The 26,757-nt window shown below is 46.7% G+C and overlaps 1 protein-coding gene across 1 annotated transcript in view; it reads left to right on the top strand.

The window, feature by feature from the left end:
• Positions 1–26,757, top strand: part of LOC135401083 (transcription factor E3-like) — a 32,545-nt gene continuing 5,788 nt past the window's right edge. Inside the window, exons 1-4 of the mRNA XM_064633243.1 lie at positions 1–260; positions 2,531–2,735; positions 4,084–4,311; positions 26,588–26,656. Of these exons, the coding sequence (XP_064489313.1) occupies positions 112–260; positions 2,531–2,735; positions 4,084–4,311; positions 26,588–26,656 (651 nt within the window). The 5' untranslated portion in view covers positions 1–111. The remainder of the gene's footprint in view (positions 261–2,530; positions 2,736–4,083; positions 4,312–26,587; positions 26,657–26,757) is intronic.

Raw genomic sequence — 26,757 nt, 5'->3', positions numbered from 1 at the left:
GGGAACGTCGTAGCAGAAGGTCGGCGACGAGGAACAGTTCTCAGATTTGCGCAGATTAGATTAAATGTCCTTGTCGTTTAGCTTGGCCCATGTAGTTATCCTGAGACACCCATGTCGCAATTTTCGAGGGAATCGGGTGTTGACCTAAACTTCGACGAAATCATGGCATCATCATCGAGTCTTCAGGACCACAATCTGAAGTCTGCACATGCATACAATCGCAGTGCTACCAGTACAACTCCGATGTCACCCCATGCAAGGTACGTTAGGCTTAGTTGACATCTGTTTTCATTAGAATTCACAGTTATTGAGATTTTGGAAGGCAAATTCTAAGTGAAAACACAGCGTCACGGCACGGCACGGTAGTTAGCTGTGAACTACGTGTCTCAGAACAGCATGTCAGCGTGGGGAGTAAGCGGCACAGAAAACTATGCAATCATTGCGCAATCGACATGGGTATGTTTACGTTCGTACCCCAGGAATCTTAACCATCGTTGCACCTCTTATGAATGGGGCATGCTTTGTGTTTTCTTCGGAAAAGATCAGCAGACGAACACGCCATGCTATCGCCACCGCGAGGTAGCACTTTCAAGATTGGATAACATTTATTGTTGTTGCTTTTTCGCCTTTCTTTTCTCGCATGAGTCAGCGGGTATGTGTAGCGCCAGAAGTCGCGCACAAACGCCGCACATCTGTGAGCGCACTACACATTATCCTACGCAACTTAGTTTTGTCTGCACACTTCATGCACCCGTTTACCCATCCTTCGAAAGTGTGTTCGAAATGATGCTCGAATTAACGGCTTGCTATGGAATCATAGGCTTCAACAGATGCTCCGAGCGGAATTTTCAAGGTTGAGAAAAGTTGCAAACAACAATTGCGTCACGCAAAAGCAATTGCTTCGAATTTGTCGTTCACTTCCTTCATTGCAGTCGGGACTGTCTATATACTGCATAGCGATATGCATTAAAATTTTATAAGGCGTTTTGCGAAAATTCTGTCAATTGAAAACTGTTTGGTTAAACTGAACCTGTGTGCAACTTCGATTTTCCGGATACCCAGGATGTCCTTGTGGGGGCCTGAGCACTTCCTATATCAAGGGTGAACATTACTACCCAAGCCAGTTGGTACAACACCCTCACATTGCTTGTTTTTAAGTCTGCGACTTCTGTCATGATTTTGTGTCCCTTTTTCTCTTCTTTCCATGTCTTCATGTTCATGTGTTGCTGGCATGTTGGAGACTCAAACGAATAAAGAAGTAGTATCTGCCAGTGGCATTCCCAAGAGGGGAGAGGGGATGTCAACTACACCCCCCCCCCCCCTTCCCAATTGTACTGCTTGCGACACAGTTGTTTGAAATCTTCGTTCAAAGGTACTGCAGCCTGTCTTGGCTTGGATGACCCTGAAGGTGCTGTGCCATTACTGTGTTTGAGGTTTTTCGCAGTGTGCCATACGAGTCTATTTGTTGAAAAAAACAGTCTCAATTCCAATACCTGGAGATTTCCGACAGGATAAACCGTGAGCTGTCGACATGAGACAAGTATGCCGCTATCAGTACCTTTGGTAGAGGTAAACAAGGGTGAAATCTTCTCACCCCTGTATAGTTGCCGTGATCCAAGGGGAAGGGTGTCTGGGTGATTCCCCCCCCCCCCCCCCCCCCATACACACAAAAAAAGTGAGGGTCTGTATCTGCCCCTGTGTGCAAACCCCTCTCAAAGTAGTTTTTGGGGCAATGCTACTGGTGTGAGCAACATGCTGTGTGAGTTCGATGTGATTGATTTAGAAAAACATGTTTCGACTCTTGGGGAAAAAATGAAGTGGCCTGAATTGAGAAAATGAAATGCATGTCAAATGTGGCACTATTTCACAGCTTTCACAGATTTCACGCTTGGGCTTGCTTGATCACTTTACTGGAAACTGCTCTGTATATACTTAGAGCCATCTTCTTTTTGCCAATACTCCACCTCAAAAATTTGTCTTGCTCCGACCCATCTTGCTGTATGTCTTCAAAACTATTGCACCATTGTGTGCAGCTGCTCGTTACTTGCGATCATTCATGATGGATTGTGTTCGCCGGAAGAATACATGTCGTAAAGTGATGGTTGAAGTAGGACATGTTTTTGTGCTGTCTATGGTTGACCATTGTTGCCTAGCGAGAGGTTGTGACTAAGACATACATTTGTAACCACCTAAAAGCGTCACTGATGTACTGCTGGTTGACTTTATGGGAAAATGCCAACTCCTAACTTCACACACAAAGTACACATTTTATGGATTTATTTACAATATGTCGAATGCCCTTATATGGGCATTACATGACAGAGTGGTGAGTTAGTTGGGTTATGACAGATATTTGCACACTACAAGTGATCCCAACACTACACATTAAGCAAGGAGAAGTAATAATAATATAAGTAAAAAACGCAATCAACACCTTAGCTGGTGACGTCAGCTACACATACACATCGTACAAGTGACAAAAAATATGTTTTAAAAACTATGTAATATGCTACCTGCCTTGTTCTTCCAGTACGGTCAGGACAGCAAGGCCACAGTTCCCAAGCTACACAAATTTAAAGCAACAGCTCCAGCGTCACCAAGCTGAGCAGGAAGAGAAGCGCCTTCGGGAAATTCAGGCATCGCTTGGGACACCTCCTGCCTCATCAGCAATATGTGTGCCTTCTGTACCTGACCGATTGCCTCCCGATATCCATGTGCCTAGTGAAGTTCTCCAGGTATGTCACATTTCTACTTCTGACAATCTCTAATAGACGATTTTACAAAGATGCGCGCACCACCAAGCGCAGCGCAAAGCAGCATGGGAACTTTGAGGGAACATGTGCTCCGTCGTCTGCTTCGGTTATGGTTTATCATGGCTGACGGTGCTGGTGTGCACACGGGGAATGTTGTTGTTCTTCTTCTACCTCCACCTCTGGCTGTCTCGTAATGCTTTAAGGCGCTCCAAGTTCCCATGAGCCCTTGTGTGCTGCCGTTTGCTTTTGTAAAACGGTCTATTGCTTTCGAAGTGGACTGCAACCCAAATATACCATTAAAATAAGGACTGGATTGCTCTTGTGAATTTGTGACTTTCTGTCCGCACATATACAGAAAGATTCACCTACCCAGTTGAATTGGTCCAATTGGACAATTTCCCATTCAAATGAACTGATTAATTCCAGTTCTGTTTTTGTCGCCCGTCCGACTAAAACCATTTAAAACCAATTGTACCTCCCATTACAAATAACTGGCAATACAAATATGGCTTACCATACCAGCTAGCCAACTAAACCCAAATAGACTTGACAGGTAGATTGAATGGGCATGTGGTTTGTTGATATATGTTGCATATCATAAAACAAAAGGTAATTAGTTTACGTAACAGTCGATGTTCACAATGAAATGCTCCTCGATGGTTTCTGATTAAGACATCGGTTTGTACAAAAATATCATTCATGAACCTTCAGCTGTCATGTCAGTAGTGTTCCTCAGGTGCACTATCTTTTATGACACTTACAGATTTCACAGCAGCCTCTGTGGCAAATCTATCTTGGCATGATTGTCCTCGAATACCTATTCAACACACATCGTGTACCTGTTTTCTGCCGTGATGTCCAAAAGATTGCGATGACAACACTTTCAGACACTGCAAGAACTCATTCACTCCAAAAGTAACTGTGCTATTTGATATTCCACTTTGGAGAAAAGAGAAAATTGTTACGAAAGAATGGACAGTTCATAAGTTCACTTATAATTGCCTTTCGTTTGTTTCATTGTTAATTTCATTGGCATGTACCATTAAAGAGGTAGAAATAATCACTTCTGCACAGCTCTTACAGCATACATTTTAAGGTGCAGAAGTTGCACTACAACTAATTTTTGTGCATTGTTAGAACAAACAGAACAAAAGCTAGAACACAACAAAAGGGCTAGAACAAAACAAACAAAAAAACACAACAACAAACAAAACAAAACAACAGAACAAAAGGGCTAGAACAAAATGTATAGACATGTATTGTTAAATTGACTGCCAAGTGGTCACTTCTCCGACAAATTAACGTAATGGTTAACCTTATTCCTTCTCAGGTTGAGTCTCGCCTGGAGAATCCAACGCGCTACCATGTAGAGCAGAGCAAGAAACGGCAGGTGCAGCAGTTTCTCAGCAGCCGCACTATGCTACCACAGGCACAGGTGCACCGTCTTGTTGCACCCAACAGCACTCCAGCAACCTCTGGTTCACCTTTTACACCCTTTAGCCCTGACAGCCCGAGGTCTAACCCACACGGTGGATCTGGAGCGACGAGCAACTCGGAGGTGAGCACTGATTGATTGTGTCACACAGAATAAGGAAAGCAGAAGATGCGTAATGGACAAAACATGCTCGTTGACAAGCATTGCCACACATTTATGTACTGATGGTGGCACTTTCAGGCGGCAGTGCTTTAAACTTAATAAGGGCTTTCTGTTTCTTCAAGGTGGGGGGCATAAAAATTAACGTTTATTTCAGGAGCCATAAAACCGGGTAAAAGAAGGAGGTGGAGAATAAGAAATGAGAGCTTCTCGCAGTTTAGACTAACACAAGATGCGGAAACGCCGTGCTGAGTTTGCAGTGCTTTGCCTTCACCAGTACCAGTATTGATAGCTGAATTGGCATTGTCTGTAGCCGTGTTCAACTTAAAAAGAAAAGAAACACAGTCTGTCAGCTCTCAAAATATTACTTCGCCGCAGATAGGATGGCTGGACACAGAGAGGTCATGCTCGCTGCTCCGCGAGATAATGTAATCCATCATACTCACTCTGCTTCCGTATTGGCTGCTAAGACTGGCCGCATGACACTACACTGCATGGTGGTGCTGCAGTATTTCTCTTGGCACGCTGTTGTGTCTCCTTATCTCCAGCGGCATATGTAGTTGACGAACTAGATTTCTTTTCCTTCTTAAGTTGAACACGACAACAGAGGAGACAAACGTCACATACGTCATAATCAGGTTGTTGTGTGCATGCCCATGACTACAAATAGCTGTCTTACCAGTCTGCTCACAGATTGGCCCATCTGGTTAAACGTCAGTGTGTCATTTTTTTATTTTTTTATTTTTTTGTGGGAGTGAGGTTTTCACCCTTCTCAACACCCACAGTCTGCACTTGCAATGTACTGTCGAGGACTACTACTGTGTTTGTGTACTACTTTGTTTATCTATAATACTTGTGCATATGACTTCAGTTAAGTTTTGGAATCACCGCATCTGGATTAGGCCGTCCCTTTAAAGTGAGAGTCCAGAGCCAATGTCATTGAACTGTAATTGAAACCTGTGGATGCAGCAAAGGGATAAGTCGAGAAATCCCAAACCAAGAAAACTGCAAATGAATACTGTCGACCCCTGTTTATCTGGACTTAATTTATCCGGATCCCGCGGTATCCAGACAAAAGGCACGGGAACAGATTTTCCTCCATGTATTTTGTTCTCGTTTATCCGGACTTCAGCTTCCGGACTCGGACAAGAATTCCAGGGAACGAAAGTCGAAAATTCTTGAAATCCAGCTTCAGTTATCCGACTACCGTGAGTAAGAGGAGACACAGACCCCGCTTCATCACCCTTTTCGCGGTGTTGGGGTTATTCCCGTCACACGTCAGGGACCTACATTCCTCCGTAGGGGAGACAACCGTGCACGGTGACCCCCTTTTCTATTTGTGTGCGTTGGGTCACGTTGACCAGTCAAGTCATTTGGAAATATCTCGAGCAAATGTCCGGTTCTAGAGGGGAAAACTCCAACCCGAGGGCCTGCTGCTCCAGGCCCGTTGGCCGATGAAGACATTCCCCTAGCTGAGCTGCGATCCCTGATGCAGAGGCTCACTGCGACTGCCGTAGATGATGCTGCGGTTTCTGACTACGTTGACGTTGATAAGGATGATGATGCGTGTGCAGCTATGACTGATGACGGTGTGACTGCTGCTGTTGCCTCCGATGATATGCAGCAAGACGGTGCCGATGACGCCAGAGAGAAACAAGGTTCCGACATTGACACTTTGCGTCCGCACTGACATTCTTCGAGTAGCGCAACAGCGTGGCTCAAATCTATGCAATTAGCAAAAGTTTGCAGGAATCGAGTGCCTACACTACTGTGTAACAGCTGTCATTGACGAGATTTCTGTGTTTTAATTAAACCTTGTTCTGTAGGACGTTTCTATTCGGTCGTTTCATTTATCCGGATGCCCCCGTATACGGACGATTTCGGCGGGAACGGCACCGTCCGGATAAACGGGGGTCGACTGTATTTGGTAAGGTAATTGCAGCTGGGTTTCCTGGACTACTGCAAAATGCGTGACATATACAGGGTGGTCCACCAACCATGATAGAAATTCATAGTAAAAAACGTAGGCCCCGGAGAGACATGCGGTCAGGTTTTTTTCTTTTCTGACAATAACTTTTGACACATATAGGGAACATTTTTATTTCATTTCAATTGACAGAAAGTTAATTTCTTGAATTGAACTCCTAAATTTTCCAAGCCAACCTAACGTTTTTTGTTTTTTTTGCGAAAATGGGTTCCCCGTGGTCATTTTACTCAGTATAGCACATAATCCCACTCGTAATGCAATGGCAATTGCCAAAATAAATTTGCCGAAAATTCGTGGAAATGAGCCCTTGGCTCCGTCTCTTTTTAACGGCTCATAGTTTGAGCACAACGGTGCGAAGAAAGGAGGTTACATTGGCATGCCGCACGAGGGGGGAAAGGGTTACAAGCTATCGGGTGACCGCATTTTTTGATAAGATAGCTCTGATTCCCGCACTCACCGGGCATGTTTGTTCCTTGGATGAGACTTGTAACACTTTCCCCCTCGCGTGGCGTGTCAATGTAACCTCCTTTCTTCACAGCTTTGTGCTCGAACTACGAGCCGTCAAAAAACAGGCGGAGCCAAGAGCTCATTTACACAAATTTTTGGCGAATTTATTTTGGCAATTGCCATTGCATTACGTTACGAGTGAGATTATGTGCTATATTGAGTAAAATGACCACAGGGAACCCATTTCCGGAAAGAAAACGTTAGTTTGCTTTGGGAAATTTTAGACTTCAATTCAAGAAATTAACTTTCCATCAATTAAAATGAACTAAAAATGTTACTAATAGTTAATGTCAGGAAAAGAATCCGTTGACCGCTTGTGTCTCCGGGTCCTACGTTTTTACTATGAATTTCTATCACGGTTGGTGGACCACCCTGTATGTACCTGTCTACTCTACATGCATGTGCTGTTAGCATCATTTTGGGGTGTGGGATTTAGCAGAAACTGAACAAAATCTAGGAACTTACCCATTTTTCCAATATAACACTGCATGCACAGGGTTTTGATGCAGAAAAAAAAAAAAAAAATTCTCACGAGTCAGACCTTGGTAGCTGAGCAATCGTGATGCCAGGTAGGATGAAGTGATCCGTGTGTAGTGCAGCAGCCATCGTCAGGCTGACTGTGGTGCTAAACGAGCACATTCTTGAAAATGATGTCCTAACATGACCAGCACAATATGACTTATTAGCATAGTGCACACGTTTCTCGGATTACAATGCTCAGTAGTACTGCTAGGTAGGAAGAGCATGTTTTTTTTTTAGTGGAAGCAGAAGTTCATTTCCGCATCATAGCAAAACTTAAGCTACACCATTTGTATGTGTGTGTAGAAAAGGGGCTTCATCTGACTGTCCATCCCATTGACACACACGCCTTTCCCGTTTCTTACCCTCCTGCAGCGTGTCAGCAAATTGCAATACGGTCCTAAATATGCTAGCAACCAATTTTCATTAATTAAAGAAACAAAGTTCATTACCACTGGCACTAGCTCGTCAAACAATTCAGGCCACATTGCAAGTAGGTGTACACAACGCCCCCCACCAAAACACTAGCTTAAACCGTGGCCGGGCTGTATTTAAACATTGGTTTTATCCCCTCTCGCTGCTCCAGTTACACGCTTCGACAAAGCAACCCTCCAGGGTGAGGGTGTAGATCTGCCCCTCGCAGGGTGCCGACTACAAGCCCATATCCCACATGCCCCTTCGCCACAGCCGGTTGGCTTCCCACCAGGAGCAACATGAGTGGCACTGCCACGTGTGTCATGGAATGCCGTCAATGTTACGGATTCTCTTGCGGGGTTCTCGGTAGGAATGCAAGAGAATGTAGAACCCTGTCAAGGACCATCAGTCAAGGACCTGTTGCGTGCCACAGTCTAAGAAAGGAAAAGTGAACGAGAGTCCCGCAAATTAAGGCCATTTCACACCAACGTTTTTGTCTTCCGGTTGCTTCAGAAATAGAACCGAAGGGCAGTCGAGCCCGGTAGATTCCAATGGGTCCGTTTTGGCTCCGTGAAAAACATGGAGCTGGGTGGCTGGTGTGAAAGAAAAAGGAAAAGGTTGTGTGAAATTGGCCTAGTACACAAAACACTCAGTTGGAAAAGCTTATTCACTGACGTCACCTCTCTCGAGAGAGAGCATCTTCGAAAAGGCAAAATCGACGCCATGATGTAGGTCCCTCGAAGTTTGGTTCCGTTTTTTGTTCGCTGCCATGTGTTCTTTAGAGGACTATTAACGTTGAAAACATACGTGCAAATTACTTGGGTATGGTACAAATAATATTAATAATGGTAATAATATGGTACAAATAACATACAGTGACTTTGAACCACCAAATGCATGGTGAATTCGATGTGGGTGAAGGTGTGCAACTAAAAATGCAACACGCTCTCCAGAAAAATTGTCTCGAGAAAAATATGGACCCCTTTTTGCGCTTTATTTTGTTTTCCCATTTACTACGCGGGGTCGTTCACTACCAGCACCACCCAGATAGAGAAAGCCTGCTTACTCGTCGATGTGACGTAACAATTACGAGTCAGCCAATCAGCGTCGTGGTTTCAACGGCTGTATAGCCAATCACAAACGTGCTGTCAGCGGTCGTAACCGTGGGGACGAACCACCGTCGTCTGCGTGTAGTGATTGAATGTACCCGCGTACTAAATGGGAAAAAGTTTAAAATGAAGCCCAAAACGGTCGCGTATCTTTCTCAAGACTGATTTTCTCGAAAGCGTGTTGCACTTTTTGTCTACAGGTTCCAAGTTAGGTGCAATCATTTGCGTGTTCTTGAATTCGCGGAACAGCAAATTGCAGCAGTAGCAGACGAATTCTGACCTCATATGTCTACGTAGCGACGGAGGGAGAGGAGGCACTAAGCAGGCCTTCCGTATCTACACTCTTAAGGAAAGGGTGTACTTTAACTCCTTTCCTTGCCACATATATAACACCCTTTTGGAGAGTACAATTACGCTCAAAACGGTGTTTCCTCACTCCCTCAAGGGAGTAGCATAACACCTTTCTCCACTCTCCAGTAGGGAGAAAGGTGTTATGCTACTTTCTTGAGGGATTGAGGAGACACCCTTTTGAGCGTAATTGTACTCTCCAAAAGGGTGTTATATATGTGGCAAGGAAAGGAGTTAAAGTACACCCTTTTTTTTAAGAGTGTAGGTGACGTTGTCACTACCCGCAGGCCGGACGACAGTGGCTGTCCACGCGGCGGACGGTGGCTGGTCTCTATGGCTCCCACCGCTGAAAGCAGATCGCACCGTGATTGGCTATGGCTGTTGAAAACACGATCCTCACTCTTAGTTGTGACGTCACGTCGATGAGTAAGCAGGCTTTCTCGATTGGCGAATTCGGGTGGTCATTTCATGGCAACACGGCCTAGCACACGGAAATTGCTAGGTAAGTGCCCGAGCTGGACCACGTGACTGTTGCCACCCGAACGTGAGTGCCAGGAACCTACTAGTAGATTTAGTCGCTTGGATCATGCTAGGGGCATCGCGGTAGCCCGTCTTCGGGTTCCGTCGTCTGCTTAACCACGTGAACTTCGACGTGCGGGCCAGTGAGAGCACTCACCACCGTTGCAGTGTAGATGTGACGACACCGGATATAGTTGGGCAACCCGCTGCTCGGTCGTTTGGAGACCGGGCGAAAAAAGTAGCGAACATGCGAGATTGACGATGACAGATGGAAGTCACTGAAAAGGTTAGCCAGCTGTAGGACTGGCACTACAGCTGGCTAACCTTTTCAGTGACTTCCATCTTTCATCGTTAATTTCTTAGGCAATTTGAGGCTTTGTATGTGTTTGTCCTTTCTATGTTGTTCCAGCCTCAGAACATCACTTCTCTCATGTTCTCTCGTGCAAGGTTGCAGATTGCTTCGCTTTGACCAAGCGAACATGACTGCTCGGGATCTGGCAAAAAGAAAACAAAAAAAACTTGCCCAGGAAATGACCACTCAAATTCGCCACATCTAGGTGGTGTTGACCGTTCCCCCCTCGAGTCTATCAAGCAACACACCATATGATTGTCTACCAGTATCTCACTGCTAGTGAGGATGTTCCTACAACTGCTACCGTGCATATTACAGGGCATTTCCTTTCTTCTTTCCTTTTTTTTTTTCTTTTCTTAAACATAACCCCCCTCCCCGTCGGCGATTTCCAAACTAGTGGAAGTAGGGTAAAAGAAGAGCTAGGTTCCATTAATTCGCAAATAAGCTGGGGAGAGGAGGTGGAAGCCCGGTTCACAAAAGTAAGCGGTAAAATCCTTCTGTAATCTTCTGTTTTCGCGTTTTTATGCGGCCATATTCGTGTAATCACTTTTCAGAGCGTTTCGCCGCTCTATTTCAAGAGTTGCCCTGATATCGCTAATGATAACGTGATACCGTGATAACGTGATGCCAGATCAGTCAGTGATAATTGACAATAGAGTGAAATTTCTATGTCAGGCAGGGTGTCGAACCGACCCGAAAACCGGAACCGAACCATTATTATTTGCCATCTTGGACCTGATCCTGATCCGGAACTAATCAAAAGTATATACTGGTTCGGACCGCCTCGGCAAACGTCTCTTTCGTAAGGCGCTTGGACAAGGATAAAATGGAAGGCGTGAACAACAACAACAAATCCTATTTTCGTTTCTTTACGACCCTTATTCACGTACTGTAGCCCTGTGGCGATGCTCGAGCAGCACAAAAAATTGGTACTATACAAATAAAAGATGCATTCATTATTTTACTATCATTTTCTTACTACTTCTGAAACGCGCTTGCGCGCATGCATTGTCATCAACTCATCATGCGTAACTTAACGTGGGATTGTATCCTGTTGCATACACCCAACAGTATTACCAGAGAATGTTGGCTCATCTTTTCCCGCAATGTGCAGAACCGTTATGACCCGAATAAACCGCTATTTGAACCGAATAAACTATTTCTACGCTTCAGAACTGAACCGGGAACCGAACCATAATCTCTGAACCTGATCCGAACCCGTAATTTTTTTTTCTTTTTTCGTGCGACACCCTAATGCCAAGATGCGTAAAACTGAGATCCCGAGATAATACCAGTGAACCTTATATCTGTACATGCAATAACCGGTGCGAAGCCACACGACACTTTTATTATACTCGTTACTTCGATGATCAAATAACATCACAAAATGTGCCCTATACGTCGCGCACAGATACAGTTTTCGCCATGCAAATAACGTCCTCTGTGCCAATCTCATTGGTGAGGTTTAGTGCGTCGTACGCTATGCCTTTTGCATACGTAGCAGATTGCGTTGGTAGTTCTGCGCACGCGCAAAACGTAGAGCTCGTCCGCGCAACGCGGAGAACCACCACGCAATCCCTTGCGTACGCAAAGGCGATAGCGTACTAAAAATCACTGTTGTAGCCGCATATACTCTGTCGTAGAGGCTCTTTCATCTAAATGTTACGTTGCAGAAGGGTAATACCCTCCTAGTGAATCCCTATCGCACGCCATTTCCTCCTTTTACTTATCTTTGCGACGCCGTAGACATTTTTGCCCAGCGAACGCGCGTTGGTTATGTGTAAAGATTGTAACATTGTACGAATCTCGCACATGCCGTGACGTATGAGCATTTCTGCTTACATTCCATTTCGTCCTCGGTTCGCTGTCACCACCACCACCACCAGAAGTGTCTTCTGCGAGATAGCCGTAGGTGGGTCACGGTTTACGAAAGCCAATAAGGAGCAGCGCACTGCAATACGTCACAAGTGCACTCTGTAATACTTGCCACCGACACAAAAGGAGACGAGATTCATCCATCTTCCTGGTTTATGAGCGAACGAACCCACAATTTACACCTCCCCGTTTCTCTCCTTCTCTAGAAGGCCGACAGTGCGGAGCGGGCTCTCGTTGGTCCCCTCAAACAACCTGTTCAATGATCGCGAAGGATCATTTGAGGGGACCAATCCGAGGCCTTTCCGCATTTTTGCGCACCAGTGCCCCTTTAATATATACCACGATATTCGGTGAGTTGTTTCATCGTACGAAAGTGCTTCGCTTTATTTTGAACAAATTTTGCACAGAGCGTAAGTGGATGATCGCGGCTTGGCTCTTCTTGGAGACTGATTGATTGGTTGGTAAAAGTAAAAAAAAAAAAAAGGAGGTGTTAGTCCCAAGCCGATCGGGACTGGCTACTCCGAGACGCGTTATTTAGGGCTCGTCATGTGTAAAACAAATGAAGGGGAAGGAGGGCGGGGGAAAAAAGAAGAAAGGGACGGCAAATTCATACACTTTGAAATGTAACAGATAACTTAGACACGAAATGGAAGGCGAAGATGAAAATGCACTAGAACTTCTCGCCAGAGGCAACAGTCCAAGTGCGAAAATCTCAATGCACAAAAAGCAAAGAGCGTCACGGGAGGCTGAATTCACCTGAATGGCAGTGACTTGATGGGAATCGCGCTGGACATTGTACGCACCTACAGTACAACGGTGCGAAGATAACATATCAACTTATCGCCAAGCCATACAATAGGATGGTACATTCGGGCACACTATCTCTGTGACCTGTGCCACCTTCCTCTCTGAACTGTGGGTTTGCGCAAGAGTTTTCACCTAAGGGGGGCGTGGCACCCAGGGGCGGATCCAGGACTTCTCAGTGGGACGGGGAGGGGGTCAGTAGGGGTCAGCACAGCAGCCACTGTAGCGGTACAGAAATTTGGGGGGCGGGTCAGGACATCCTGTTGATATCGAGTACATCTCAGTATTTACTGGACTGACCACGCAGGAGGGGAGATATTTTGGAAGTGGGGGGCGGGGGGGGGGTTAAATGGAAACGAAATGACACTCCCAGTGCTCCACAAAATTACAATTCAATGACGCTTTCACAACGTCGTTCGTACTTCGCTAATATGTCTGGCAGACACGGGCTCAGTCATTTATTCAGAATCACAGACATGGGGGAGTGTAGCAGAAAAAAGTGGGGGGGGGGGAGGGGTAATCATTACAGCTATGTGGTAGAGAAAAGAAATTTGGGGGTGTCTGGATAAATCACTGCACGGGCTACGCGAGAACCGTAGCTTCCGTACTTTGTCTTACCGATTCAAAATTGGCGCCTTTGCCGGCTGTGGCGTTATCGCCGCGCTGTCCGCCACGAGGCGCTAGCGTCGTTAATGCCGAATCCATCGTGCGCTCGCCGTCGACTCGCTGCTGAACGCTCGGGTTCCCGTGGGCTGTGTGCGCGCTGGTTTTCGTCGCGCGTTCGTGGCGATGCAATGACTCGCCGTCGCACGTCGCCAATACCTACCGCGGTCCTTTTGGATTATAGACGGCAGGGCCACGGTGCGAGCATGCCGGTCAGGTCATCGGCCCGGGTCAGGAAGACCAAGAAGGCCAAAGGGAAATCGGCTAGCACAGCCCGTTCCCAAGAGTTGAACATTGTGAGTACACTTCACCGTGTCCAGACCACACTTGCCATCTGGCAAATCGATGGATCCAGCTTTCGCAAACGAATCAAGTTTCAAAAGTGATAATTTGCATCAGTTTAAAATTCGTCATCGCTAATTGGCCACATCGAAGCACTCCAGTCGCCGGGCCACGGAGCGTTATAGCAAGGACTTTGATGTCATGTCAGTTGATTATAGTTTGGAACACTTTTTCAGCTTTCTTTTTTCTTTCATCTGCTGTTGAGGTTAGCCATGAACTGTATGTAATTACGCAGAGCGAATGTGTGTTTTCCCGCAGCTGGCGTTGCGAAACGACATCGCATGCTTTCTCTACCTGTTGCCCCATTTTGCGACACATTTGCATTGTACAGGTTGACTGTGCACATCCTGCACGGTACATTTGGCTTACACTCTACCAGCGAGACACCTTCCGGTGGTTCCCCTCGGTCTGTGTGCACAGTGGCCACCAGTGCGCGCTGTACACTGGTCAGCTGTAAAAGGTCAAAGTGTGAAGCCATTTAGATAATGCACCAGTGGGTGATAGGACTGTTGGGGCAATGAGTAAACCCCTATACTCACGCGTGCACAATTGACCAAGGAGATTCGAGGCCTCCTATGTCTGAGTTGGGATACAACCTTCAACGGTCTGACCCGGCGCTGGTGATGTTAACGTTGGACACTGCGTTAATACCGCGGCAGATAATATATGTTATTGGCCCATAACTTGTTACCTTGGGGTCTAATCGTATCAAAGAGAAAAGTAGGCACACATTTCTACCGGGAGAACAGCAAACCATTTCTTTTAAAATATATTCGGCTATTTTACTATTCTGCTCGTTCTTGTTTTTGCTGCACTTTTGCTGTTCGGCGTGGGATGGAATAGACTTTATCCCGAGTGGATGGCCTTGCAAGTGTAACTGCCCTACGCTGCAAATCTTGCTTATCTCTCTTTCAGAAATTTTATTAGAGACCGGGGGACGCCCGAGCTTTCTCCAGATACCGCGCCATTGTCTTTATAACGTCCCCTTCGATAACATTTGCGATAAGATAATTTCGTGTAGTTAGCAGCTGTGAGCTTTGGTTTATCTGTTAGCGTTTTATCCTGGAGTGAAACTTCTTGCACGCTTTAGTGATACTCGAGATTGGATGAGTCACGATGCTTTCCCGAGCAGAAATATGATTTCCCACTGCGTGGCATGCGAACGGGCGTTGCATCTCGTTTGTCATCAAAAACAGTAACAAGAAAATGAAAAGATGGCGTATCTCTGACTTTGACTCCCAAGATGAACACCTCGATGTCAGGGAGTACGATGACGTTTCACCTTTTCGAACGGGTTCCGCGCATGTGTTCCCGGGGTAGAACCAGACGCCAACCGTAAACACGTTGCACCAGCAGCAAGCGGTTAAAAGCGCTCGCGCGTTGGTGGCCACTGCTTTCGACGTGTGGCCTATTTTCAACTTTTTTTTTTTTTTCCACGTATCAACTACAGAGCACGCTACATCACAGTCGTGCTTCAAGTGGTACACATAAATCCATTGGTGTGCTCACACGTCATCGTGCAGATGCCATCTGCCACGACCCTTCCATCACAGTCATTCGAGGAGCTCGTCGAATGTTTTTTCGGATGGTGTTTTAATCCCGTGGTTTTCATGAACTCCGTACCAGCTCCCGTGGCATAGTGGTTAGGGTGATCGCTTTCCACGCCGAGACTGGGAGGTGACACGGGTTCGAATCCTGCCACCGCCTGTGCTGTCTGAGGTTTTCCCTGGGTTTTCCCGAAGACTTTCCAGACGAATGTCGGCACAGTTCCCCCTGAAGGACGCATACTAACGCCCAGGACGCATACTAACCCTCCTGTCCCCCACTCCTTCCTGCCGTCCTCTCTCCATCTGTCCACGTCTGTACGCCGTTCATAGCCACAGTTGCTTCGCGGCGCTAACACAGAATTTAAAAAAAATCATGAACTCCGTGTGCCTAGGGTAATGGGTGGGACCACGTTCGAATCCCTCTGCCTGCTCCGTGATTTTCTGCCACCGTTGATTTCTTTCCCAAAATTTTCACAACGACCGTGAGCTTGGTCTCTGCAGAGTGTACTGCAGGTCAACACACAGATATGCGTGGATTCAGCCCTTTCACCGCTGTCTGTGCCACATTCCTCCTCCTCCTGCTGCTGTGGAAAGTGGAAGGCTTTCCTACTTTCCACTGCCTTGTGGTTACTTCTAAAAACGCGGTCCGCGTAAAAGAGTAAAGCATTCCCTATTCAAATAATTACAATTACGAAAGGCAAAATATCGTTCTCTCTCGCGAGAAGTGGATTTGTCTCTGCATGGGTGATTGGCTGACAACCAAGAGCTACAAGGTAAAACATGTTACCACCGTGCGTAGCGCATCCGCATTATTTTAGGACTAGAGTGATGAAAAGTTGATACCGCCAATCGTGGCTCAGGCTTCAACAGACACAGCCTCCGCTTCTGGTACGCGCCGCTCATAGCAACAGTTGCTTCGCGGCGCAAACACCGAATCAATCCTGGGAAGTGACCCTGCCGGTCTTGGGCTTTCCCTTGATTTTACGAAGAGTTTGTCGCTGACGGCTGCTGAGGACGCGGCCAGCTCCCTCTGTCCGCCTCTCTTGTCCCTTCTACGTCATGTACACCAATGTTTCATTGGCGCTCGCAGAATCTGTTGTGGAACAGGACAGTTCCAATGCCAAAAGCCAGTGCGCCTTTGGAGATGTCCTGTTGAGGTGGACGGGTGCGGATATTAGTGCAATCCTCACCAGATTGAATGCGTTCGTGCAAGCGACGAGAAGAGTCCAGCATGCCTCGAAAGCATGGCTGTTAGCGGCTGTCATCACGATGTTCCGATCTTTCAAGGAAATATTCCAAGAACCTGATCAAGGAGCACCGAAGCACATCCAATGGCTAATGTTTTGCTCCCTGGCGGAGAATGTGCTTCACTGATCAGTACGGAGCGTATTCCGCTGCATGGTCGTTTCAGGTCAACTCGCTCCACCACGGTGCGCTCTTTCTTGCACTCCCGTGAAACTTCGTATTCGACCGGAAGTCCAACAGGACACTGTCGCCACTTCCGCATCTTGCCGAGTGCCCAGCATCTGCGAGTGTTGGCCTTGGTTGGGCCTAGGGTTGTCATTTTTTCCGTCAGCCAATACCAGGGGGCGGGGGAAAGGGTACGTGTTGCAAGCGCAACGCAGTGGGCTTTGTGTACATAGACCTTCGAATCAATAAGATGTGTGAAGTTTTTTTTTTAAGCCAAACGTTGCTTTAGTTATCTCAGACTACAAATAACTGGGCGTCAGGCGGAAACCAGTAGAAGTCAATGACAGCCCTTCCTGAAAGGCGAGACAACCAGCTAGGAAGGCCCTGTTTGGCTGGCTGGAATGCATAACGTTGCATTTTATTGGTCCTGTTAATTTTATTTGCATTGTGCCCGGTTCTGTGTGAACTATCACAAACTATGCGTTCTACGGGGAGCTGTTACTTACTGCCACGCCGTCCTCCATCTTTTGCCCCGTCTTGGATTGTGAAGGATCTTATCAAACTCTTGAGTCTTGAAAGTTGAGCACTGGGCACAGATGGTTCCAATAATAGGTTCTCTACGGTACCTTCATGTGGATCAACGTAGCCTTGGTTGCTCATTCAAGCTATTGCTCAATCTTTGGTGACGATGACGCAAAACTCGAAGTCGTGACTCAAACGTTGTGGCCAAGGGGAACTGGCTCACTTCGTCGGGGATGTCAGCACAAAAGATGAGATCACCGTGCGACACCCTCATCTTTCATTTGTACAAATGACATAACAATTGGTTGGGCAGTGCCCTATAGCTGGGGGAAACCAGTCGATGGAATGTCGCGGCTGTCCTTTCCTATACAAGTACAAGCGCTTATGTCACGAGAACCCACAGTGGCGCATTTGACTGACTGCGACACTGAACTTCCCGCGAGATCTAGAAATTCCGTGCTTTTCGAAAGAGCAGTACTTTTCACTAATGTCCCCATTCCGTGTTAGCACCACGAAGCAACTGTGGCTATGAGCGGCGTACAGATGTGGACAGATGTAGAGAGGACAGCAGGAAGGAGTGGTCTACAAGAGGGCTTTGTATGCGTCCTGGGCTGACTTCAGGGGGAACTGTGCCGACATTCGTCTGGAAAGTCTTGGGAAAACCCAGGGAAAACCTCAGACAACACAGCCGGTGGTAGGATTCGAACCCACCACCTCCTAGTCTTCGGCACGTCCTCGGCTCTCTCCACCGAGCGGGATGGGACGCCTCAACCCGCTCGGTCATAGCGCTAGTGCTACGGGAATGTAGAAGGAATTAAGAATTTATCTAATATCGAACTATTTATTAGTTACAGCATTATTGGCACGCACTATAGGTCCTGGCATACTTGCATATAGCTTTTATTCCGGCGGCGGTCCTTTCGAACTCGCTTCAAACTCTTCCAAATTTCTTGACGCTTTCGCTGGGTGACACTACGGCATTGCAGACTGCCGAGCAGTATCTCGTTTCTGTACGCATGTGACTCCTTGTGCATGCAGAGGAGCCCTGATGGGTAATTGGAGTAGGTTTACACGCAAGGTGTGTCAGCCTATTGGTGTGCCGCATGCTGCACGTGCTGCAAGGTACAAGACTACGGAGTTGCAGTTGCAACTACTCAGTACAAATTTGTTATTTTGCTGTCACCGTTCTTCTTTCGTTCTTCTTTTCTCTTTTCTTTTCCTTTTCTCTATCTTTCCTTCTTTTTTCTTTCTCTTCTTTTTTCTTTCTTTCTGTTTTCTCTTTTTCTTATTTCGTTTTTCCTTCTTTTCTTTTATTTTCTTGTTTTTTCTTTCCTCTCTTTTTCTTCATTATTTTTTCTTTATTTCTGTTCTCTTTTTCTTTTCGCCTCGGCAGCTTTACATATATAAGGTGACGGGCTATCTAGCGGGTAATTTTACGCGCTTCCGGGTTGTTTTTTTTTAGTGGTAAATATATTTACCCAAGCAGCACAATGTACTGAAAGTCGAGTGCAGTAGGGTAATAGTGTGATAGGGTAATAGTACAATATTGTGCTGTGGTTGAGTACAGCTCCCTATTATACTTCGTAACGAATTGAACAAAACTGTATTCCACTGCCGTAAACGTTTTCTTCCATGCACACGGTTTTGAACGAATGCTGCACTTTCACTCGCGCCGATTATGTGGAACCAGCTGTCTGAACTTTTGCCTGAGGCCATGCGCAAGAGAACCATTGGAAGAGGAATACGGAACACCGATAACGCGTCAAATGTATCTGTCGCGTAAGTGGGTGGATATCATTCAAAGCGAGCACCCCATTGAGAGAACAAAGGTGCCACTAGTGTTATGATGACACGCGCCTATCTACACTGGCAGTCAACTGAACGATTCAGTTGGGTGGAAAAAGTGGAAACGTCAGACATCGAAGCTATAGGTCCTGCCACATGGTCCCACAAACGCGTTTTGGAGTATGGCCAGTCCTGACTGGGTCGGGGCTAACATCACCATATTTTTTTCTTTCATTTCCAATTCCCTTCCTGCCATATGCTCCTGCACAACACCTAGAACAGCGGCAAAGGAAATCATTGCCCAAATTGACTGTCCTGTTTTAGGTACCTTTACGTCACATAGTACTTTGGTCTCGTTTCTCCTACGGTCCCGTCGTGAGGATAGCATGGGATTCCGAAACTCCTTGCATCTGCTGTACGCCGTCTTGCCTAAGTGTGAAAGTACGCAATGCGAAAGTGCTTCTTATCACTCGTGGCGTGGCGAATCCGACAGTAGACATACAACCGCCAGCACCGTGACAATGTTGTCGCGTTTCTTGATTAAATACTAGAATTTCATTTTCTCCCGTGAATGCGCTGGACATTCTGAAGATAAGCAACTCAAAAAACACGATTTTTGCTAAGAGCTGGAATTATGGACAGAGTTTGAAGACTTTAAAGTTCTGAAAGTGTTGTAAAAGGCTGAAGAATCCTCAATCAGTCGCGTTCTTCTCGAGTCCTCCTCCTTTCAGCACCACTCCCATATAAATGCACGTTGGCTCGACAAAAGGCAGGACCTCGATATTCCCGGCTGCGAAATTACCGATCTCGAAACAAAGCAAATGCTCGATTGCTTCGCACGATGATGCGGCGTTGTTCAAAAATCGGATATAATTAATTAACCTCTCAGCTACACAGGTTTTCTGTGTCTGTCGCCATTCAGGAGCTATATACTATACTATAAGACCTATAGTAAATAGCTTCGCCGGTACTATAGAAATTATAGTTATAGCATGAAAAAGATGAGTATTTAAAGAAATCGAAACATTCAGTAAAATAAATTATTTGCATGTTTCAATCTCTTTAAATACTTATCTTATTCACTTGCGAGTGCTAGACTTTTCCCATTTTTGCCTGTTAGTTTATAGCACGAAGCATTACAGATGATAGTTCGTGGATTTACGTAACAGGATAACTGATCATGAGCGATGCCACAGTGGATTCTGTGGATTAATTTGGCCCACCCGCTGAGGGCCAACTACTACAGGAACGAAATGGCGTGCTCTATAGACACTAGTAGTCAGTCCAGCTATTTTTCCATCCTTTTGCTTTGTCATAGACGAATACTTTGTTTTCCCGTACAAGATGAACTGTTGGTCCGAGACTTCAACGGGAGCTCGTTGAGACACTTGTCAGCACGACATTTTATCTCGCCGAGTAATGTGTCTGGGGCTGTGAATCCCGAAGTGACTTCGTATCCTCTACGCGTTGTAGACGCAGTTATGTGTCGTTGCGAAACGTGGTTTGTCTGTCTGTGACCCTCCCTTTTCCTGCTGGTAATGGAGCACGTATTCATAGGAACGCACCATTGAACCAGCTGTGGCGGGGAGCCTTTAATTGTACTTCTCATTCGGAGAAAGAGAGGAATTCTCTCAATAGCCCGCATAATTTCGTGAATGATGATTCAAGCTGGCTAAACCTGGAGCTGACCTATATCTTGCAGTATAGTCTCTTTATAGTGAGTTTTCACCTACGTCACATTGTGACGTGGCAGTGACGTAGCATGCTCGTAAGCTCCTCCCACTGGTGGTCACTTTTCGCGCTAGTGGCATTTAAAGATGTCAAACTGCGCTAGTTTTCAGTGCGACAACCATAGTTTTCATAAAAGAAAACGTGACAACAACAATGACGAAGTGTCTTCGGGATAAAAGAAGGGCCAATCGCCCTCAGTGGCTACCGGCCATTGCTCTGAGGTAGAAGAAAAAGAAAAGAAGGGTACGGACGCGACCGGATTTCAAAACACCATTCGAGGCTTCGTTTTCGAGCAAATGCTAGATAATCTCGGCAGATGCGCCGAAAAAGTGACCACCATCATGGCGGCCAAACGCGTTCGTTTGACGTTGAAAACACCCTATACAAATGGGCCCTTGTTGGCAATCCTGGCAGGAATGTGTCGACCTTACTTACATTGTTGGTTGTAAGGAATGACGTATAGAGGGATGCGCCTGGATACGTTTTGTGCCAAAGAATGCCGTCTCTGGTGTACAGCAGTTTGCCTCCACGATAGCAATTTCTGACGGTTAACAACTAACTTTGCCTATACATACAAAAGCCTCTTCAAATACTACAGAGCAGCATTAGAACTCTGCCACGTAGACGATAGTGTGAACTTTTCGCTGCCTGTGCGCTCATCTTTGTCCGGAAAAGTGTATGGTGTGCGCTTTAGGTTTTAGCCTCCTGTCGAGTTCGGCATCATTCCCGAACCATACGTAACTTCGATTTTCTGTGTGCACACGACAGCGAGAGTTCACATAGCGTGTCAGCTGTGCCATCTGTGACATACTTTCAGCACTGCACGTTCCCCGCACATGGGTACGTGCACACGGCCATCTGAAAACGGGTCGTTTCCTTGATGCGCACCCGAGCTTTCGTGGTATCATAACGGTTTACGAACCAATTTTTTTTGGTAAGGCTCGCGCAACACGACAAATGTGATGTTTCTTGTGACGCGCATTTATGTGATGCATTACACATCACACTTGCGAATTGTACATTTATCCTTAGACAGAAATTTGCGCAGGAATTTCGTCTCGGGGATGATATCCGCTCCCTTAATTTTCTGTCTTTCTTTCTTTTTCTTTCGTTTTTGCTGTTGACCGTTGTTTCTCTGGATGTGCACTCCAAGGAAAAAATGAGAAAAATAGGGGAGCAGTTACAGCTTTTGGTCCCCTGGATTCCAATTGCTTCCCTTTTTAGTCCCTGGCCCTGGTATTTACTCACCAGCATTGCGGAGAGTCCGTAAACCTCGTAGAATTCATTAGTAACCCACGACTCTACGATTCAGTGATTTATTCAGACCCCCCAAATGTTCAGTGACACCCCCTAACTTTTTCACCTGTGTACACCCTACAGGGGGTGCCCTTGCGATATGAGCTTTAGACATATGTCTGTAATGATATGTTAAGCTGTAATGACATAGCTATAATAGTGACCCCCCCCCCCCCCCTAATTTTTTTCCACACCTCTCCATGCTTGGGATTCTGGGTAAACCACTGCTACGATTCACCAAGGGACCGTGGATTCACCAACAGGCCCAAATGGCAGTTCTGAACCCTAAACCTCGCAAATCTCCGTGCAATTTAGTCCGACTAATTGTTGTGTTACATCTACTCCACTAATGGACTTAACTATATACTTCCTTTCCTCTTAGAATGTGGGGGTTATTGACTTGGAAAATCCCTGACGTTTGATATCTGATACTCTAGAACTTGAAATTTTGGTCCCTTTTGAATGATGGAGTAACAAACCTTTAGAACGCGAAGCGCGCTTATGAGACGCGAGTTGTCCAAGTGGTCGAGACCACAAAGCTACCCATACAGATTGGCAGCTCCGACCCTCTTCTGTTGATAACATGCAACGTGAGGCAGTTCCATCAAAGTCAGAGGACATCTGCAATTTCTGGCGATGGACAAAGAAAAAAAAGTGTTCAGCATGTAAAATGACAAGGACTGACGAGAGCTGCTCGAAATGTTTTGTCCTCACTTTGTGGATCGGCGACTCCCCTCGCCGTGAACTTGACCCGGAATCCCAGTGGGTAGGAAGCAAGGAGATTCCCTTCGCCTGGGATTTCCCCCGAAATCTTCCAAAGACAGATGAGGATTGGCGGTTCCCTCGCCTGGGGTTCTCCCGAAGTTCTGTCTCGCCGCAGAAGACTTACTGTAACTATATTATCGAAATAACTGAAATATGATTTGATGCACGCAAGAAAACCGAGAAATGCAACAGAAGTGTGTGGTACTTGAGCTCTGTGTGAACTCTGAACATTCCTCCTCATTCACCATTCTTCTCCCCCTCGAGCAATGGGATAGGGTGCCACCTCAGCGGCGAAACATCCCACTATACATCATCGTTACTTATTTGTTGTTGTTGTTGTTGAGCTCTGCTCAATTGCTGCTTTCGCGTGTTCTTGCGTGCGTACCACTCACTGAGCATCGAATTTACGACGTTGTCTTTGTTGTTGCACTGAAAGATACACAAAGGAAAAGAAAACTATCATGGCTCTGCCGCATTATGACCTGTTGTTGCACCACTAAACCCCAAATCCAGCGGTATATATGGACGAGCGGGTTAAAGCGTTCGCTCGTTGGTGGTAGCCAATGTCGTGCTGAAGACTGGGAGGTGGTGGGTTCGAACCCTACCATCGGCTGTGCTATCTGAGGTTTTCCCTGGGTTTTCCGGCAGACATTCCTGACGAATGCCGGCACAGTTCCCCATGAAGTCGGTGCAGGATCCCCCTGTCCCCCACTCTTTCCTGCTGTCCTCTCCCCATCTCTCCACGTATATACGCCGCTGATAGCAACAGTTGCTTCGCGGCGCTAACAAAAAAAATAATAATAATCATCATCACTTGGTGGAGCTGACTCGCACGATGGTTGGCTTTATAGCTTACGTGTGTTATTATCGAAGCGCGGATATGTCTTCTTTTATTTTCAACCATGACGCAGCAAGGCGCCATGGTAGAGACGAAGGTTCCGTACTTTGGCTCGGGGGCACTTCATAAAACTTGAGCTGTGAGACAATGATGGGAAGTCCAGAGATAATGTTTGCAGCTTCCCCACAGATTAGGCACGATAATGTGTAGCAGCATAAAACGTGGATATGTCCCGCGATAAGCGAGCGAGGGTCAATTCACGTGGCGTTGATGGAAGACGCACTTTATGGCGTCGCCGACCGCATTATGTTGCGTGGCGAATATCGTTAAGTGTCGCAGGCATGCCTTGGAATACCACGTGGACACCGCTATGTCTTTCGAGCCCCGTTAAAAAGACGACCACATTAAAGGCAGGGGGAAAGAGTATGACGCTGTAGCCCGCCTGTAGTAGAGCACTGCATGGGCCCGGGCTTTGCGTTTTTAATGCGGGTCCGGGCTCGGGTTTCAGACACCGGGCCGGGTACGGGCTTGACAACGCTGGCCATGGTCGGGCATGTACGCGAACGTATTTCACGAGACTGGACAGCTGAATTTTCATGTCACTTTTTTTCCCCATTGGGTATGGGATATCATGGTATTCTCAGCTGAAAACTATTACTTTTTTATATGTGATCATGCTTATTTCGTGTAATGGGTCTGGATTTCAAACGTGCACTCACACACGTTTGGGGACGATTGGTGTGGCGGGCGCGCTGAGAGTCCGGCACGAGGGTCAGTTAGGTTAGGTGTTCTGACATATTTCGTTCGCATGAGAGTTCGAGAAAGGGGAACTAACACCGGTGCATGTGCAATAGAGCGGAGAGGAGTCTATCTTGAACCGCAAGGTACATACGTATCGCCCACGCGCCGCTGCGCGTTGCCTTCCCAAGCAAGCAAGCAAGCACAAAGCACAGAGCGGCTTGCCGGCAGAGAAACACAGCCGATCCGTTCGAGTGTACCTCCTCACTCTCCGCCAATTAGCTGCATCTTTTTCCTTGCTGCGCTGTGCTCTTTAGTAAGTCTAAATACGCCTCCGGGCCTCGAGAACATATAGAGCAGAGGCGGGCTGGGACCGGGCCTGAGCATGGAAACTGTCGGGTACGGACTGGGCCCGGGCTGGCGGAGTCGGGCTCGGGCCGGGCTGTAAATCTATAGAAGACAGCGGGCCGTAGCAGCTGGGCCTGGGCTGGTCACGGACCTGAAAATTAGGCCTGTGCAGTGCTCTAGCCTGTAGTCACGCTTCAGCTTCAACGTGATTAGTGGAAAGACACCATAGTTTGATAGACAGATGTACGGCAGTGTGCGAAATCGTGTGACATTGGAACCTCTGCCCTGTCAACACCACCAAGATAGAGAAAGCCTGCTTACTCGTCGACGTGACCTCACAACTAAGGGTCAGCCAATCATGATAGTGTTTTCAACGGCGGTAGCCAATCATGAACGTGCTTTCAGCGGTCGTAGCCATGGGGACGAACCACCGTCATCTGCGTGTAGTGATTGACCCGCGTACCAAATGGGAAATCTTTAAAATAAAGCGCAAAACTGTCCCATATCTTTCTCAAAACAGATTTTCTGGAAAGCGTGTCGCACTTTTTGTCTACAGATTCGGGTCTACAGGTTCCAAGTTAGCTGCAATCATTTGCGAGTTCTTGAATTCGCAGAACGGCGAATTGCAGTAGCAGACGAATTCTGACTTTATATCTCCACGTAGCGAAGGAGGGAGAGGTGGCAATAAGCAGGCCTCCTGTATATAGGTGGCGTTGTCGCTGTCGGCTACCACGACGCAGCTGATTTGAGAGCTTTCTCTGCCCACTATCTCCACTGCGTCAGCAGTGACGTCGACTTCGCTCGCGCTGTCACGGGCTCTCTGAAGGAGTTGAAGGTTTTTAGAGCGCCCGCACCTCTCTCTCTCGCACGCCTCTGGTCACCTACCATCCTTCTTGTACGAAAATGCGTGGTCAAGCATTCCGACATGTCCTATCCTCCAGTTCAAGTACAAGAATTCATGGTATTTTTCGTGCGATCCGCAGGGGCTTTAAAGGAGCAATGAGGTGACATTTAACGCCGCTCGAAATCCTTCCCTCATCTGTCAAACTGTCCCGAAGTCCTGCCTCACCACTGTGCCACTTTAAACTATCTTACTCTGTTTTGCCTAGAGAAAGGAGAGACGCATATTTAGCAGTGGACTGCTTGAGTATAGCTCAAATGTTTGTGCTTTTCCTGTGCGTTCATAATATGATGAGTACTGAATTCACGTTACAAACAATATGAAAAAAGCACTATCTCATGTTTTATCATTGTCATGGCGCAGTACCTTTGTTGTTGCGCCATTAAACGTCAAATCCTTCTTGCGTGTTGTGACGTCAGATCATCCGAGCACGTTTATTTGCTGCCGAGAATAGTCTGCTACCAGCGCAGAATCAAGGCGACCGGTCTACTGCTCTGTCCTCTGCCTCCGACGCTGGACGCGTGGCGACGCATACAAGTCAGCGGGGGAAAAAAGAAAAAGAGAGAGAGAGATAATGAAGAAATGAGAGGAAGGCACGCGCTTCACTATTGGGCGGACGGTGTGACGTCGATGGGAGGAGCTTTTTTGAAATGGGCGAGGGAAAGCTCTTGTGCACGAAGATTGCGCGCTGCACTCGCACCTTTTGTGCTCCAGTACTGTTGTGTCCCAGTGCTTATATATCCCTAATTTCTACTACTCCTGACTTTTCGAGCGCATTGAAAGGATGTATCCGTGTGTGGCAGCAATGTTCATAACCTTGAGAAGCAGCCATTTTCATTCTGTATGCACCATTTTAATCAAAACACACACTGCACATAGCAGCGACATTTATTTCATAGACATTGCTCTTCTCCTTTCAGTTGGATTTGGATGACATCTCCCACTTTGACACAGATGACTTCCTCGCAGGACTTGGTGGCCATGCAACGGTGATGCTCTTGTATTTTTCCTTGTATTGCCATGCTTGCTATCTATAGACATGCAGGAAAGTCAGAAGCGCTATGATACGATTTTTTCTTGCACTGCATAC

Source organism: Ornithodoros turicata, chromosome 7 (genome assembly GCF_037126465.1).
Source record: "Ornithodoros turicata isolate Travis chromosome 7, ASM3712646v1, whole genome shotgun sequence".
Lineage (NCBI taxonomy): Eukaryota > Metazoa > Arthropoda > Arachnida > Ixodida > Argasidae > Ornithodoros > Ornithodoros turicata.
Note: the sequence above shows the minus strand (reverse complement) of the source record. Positions and strands in the feature narration are given on the sequence as shown.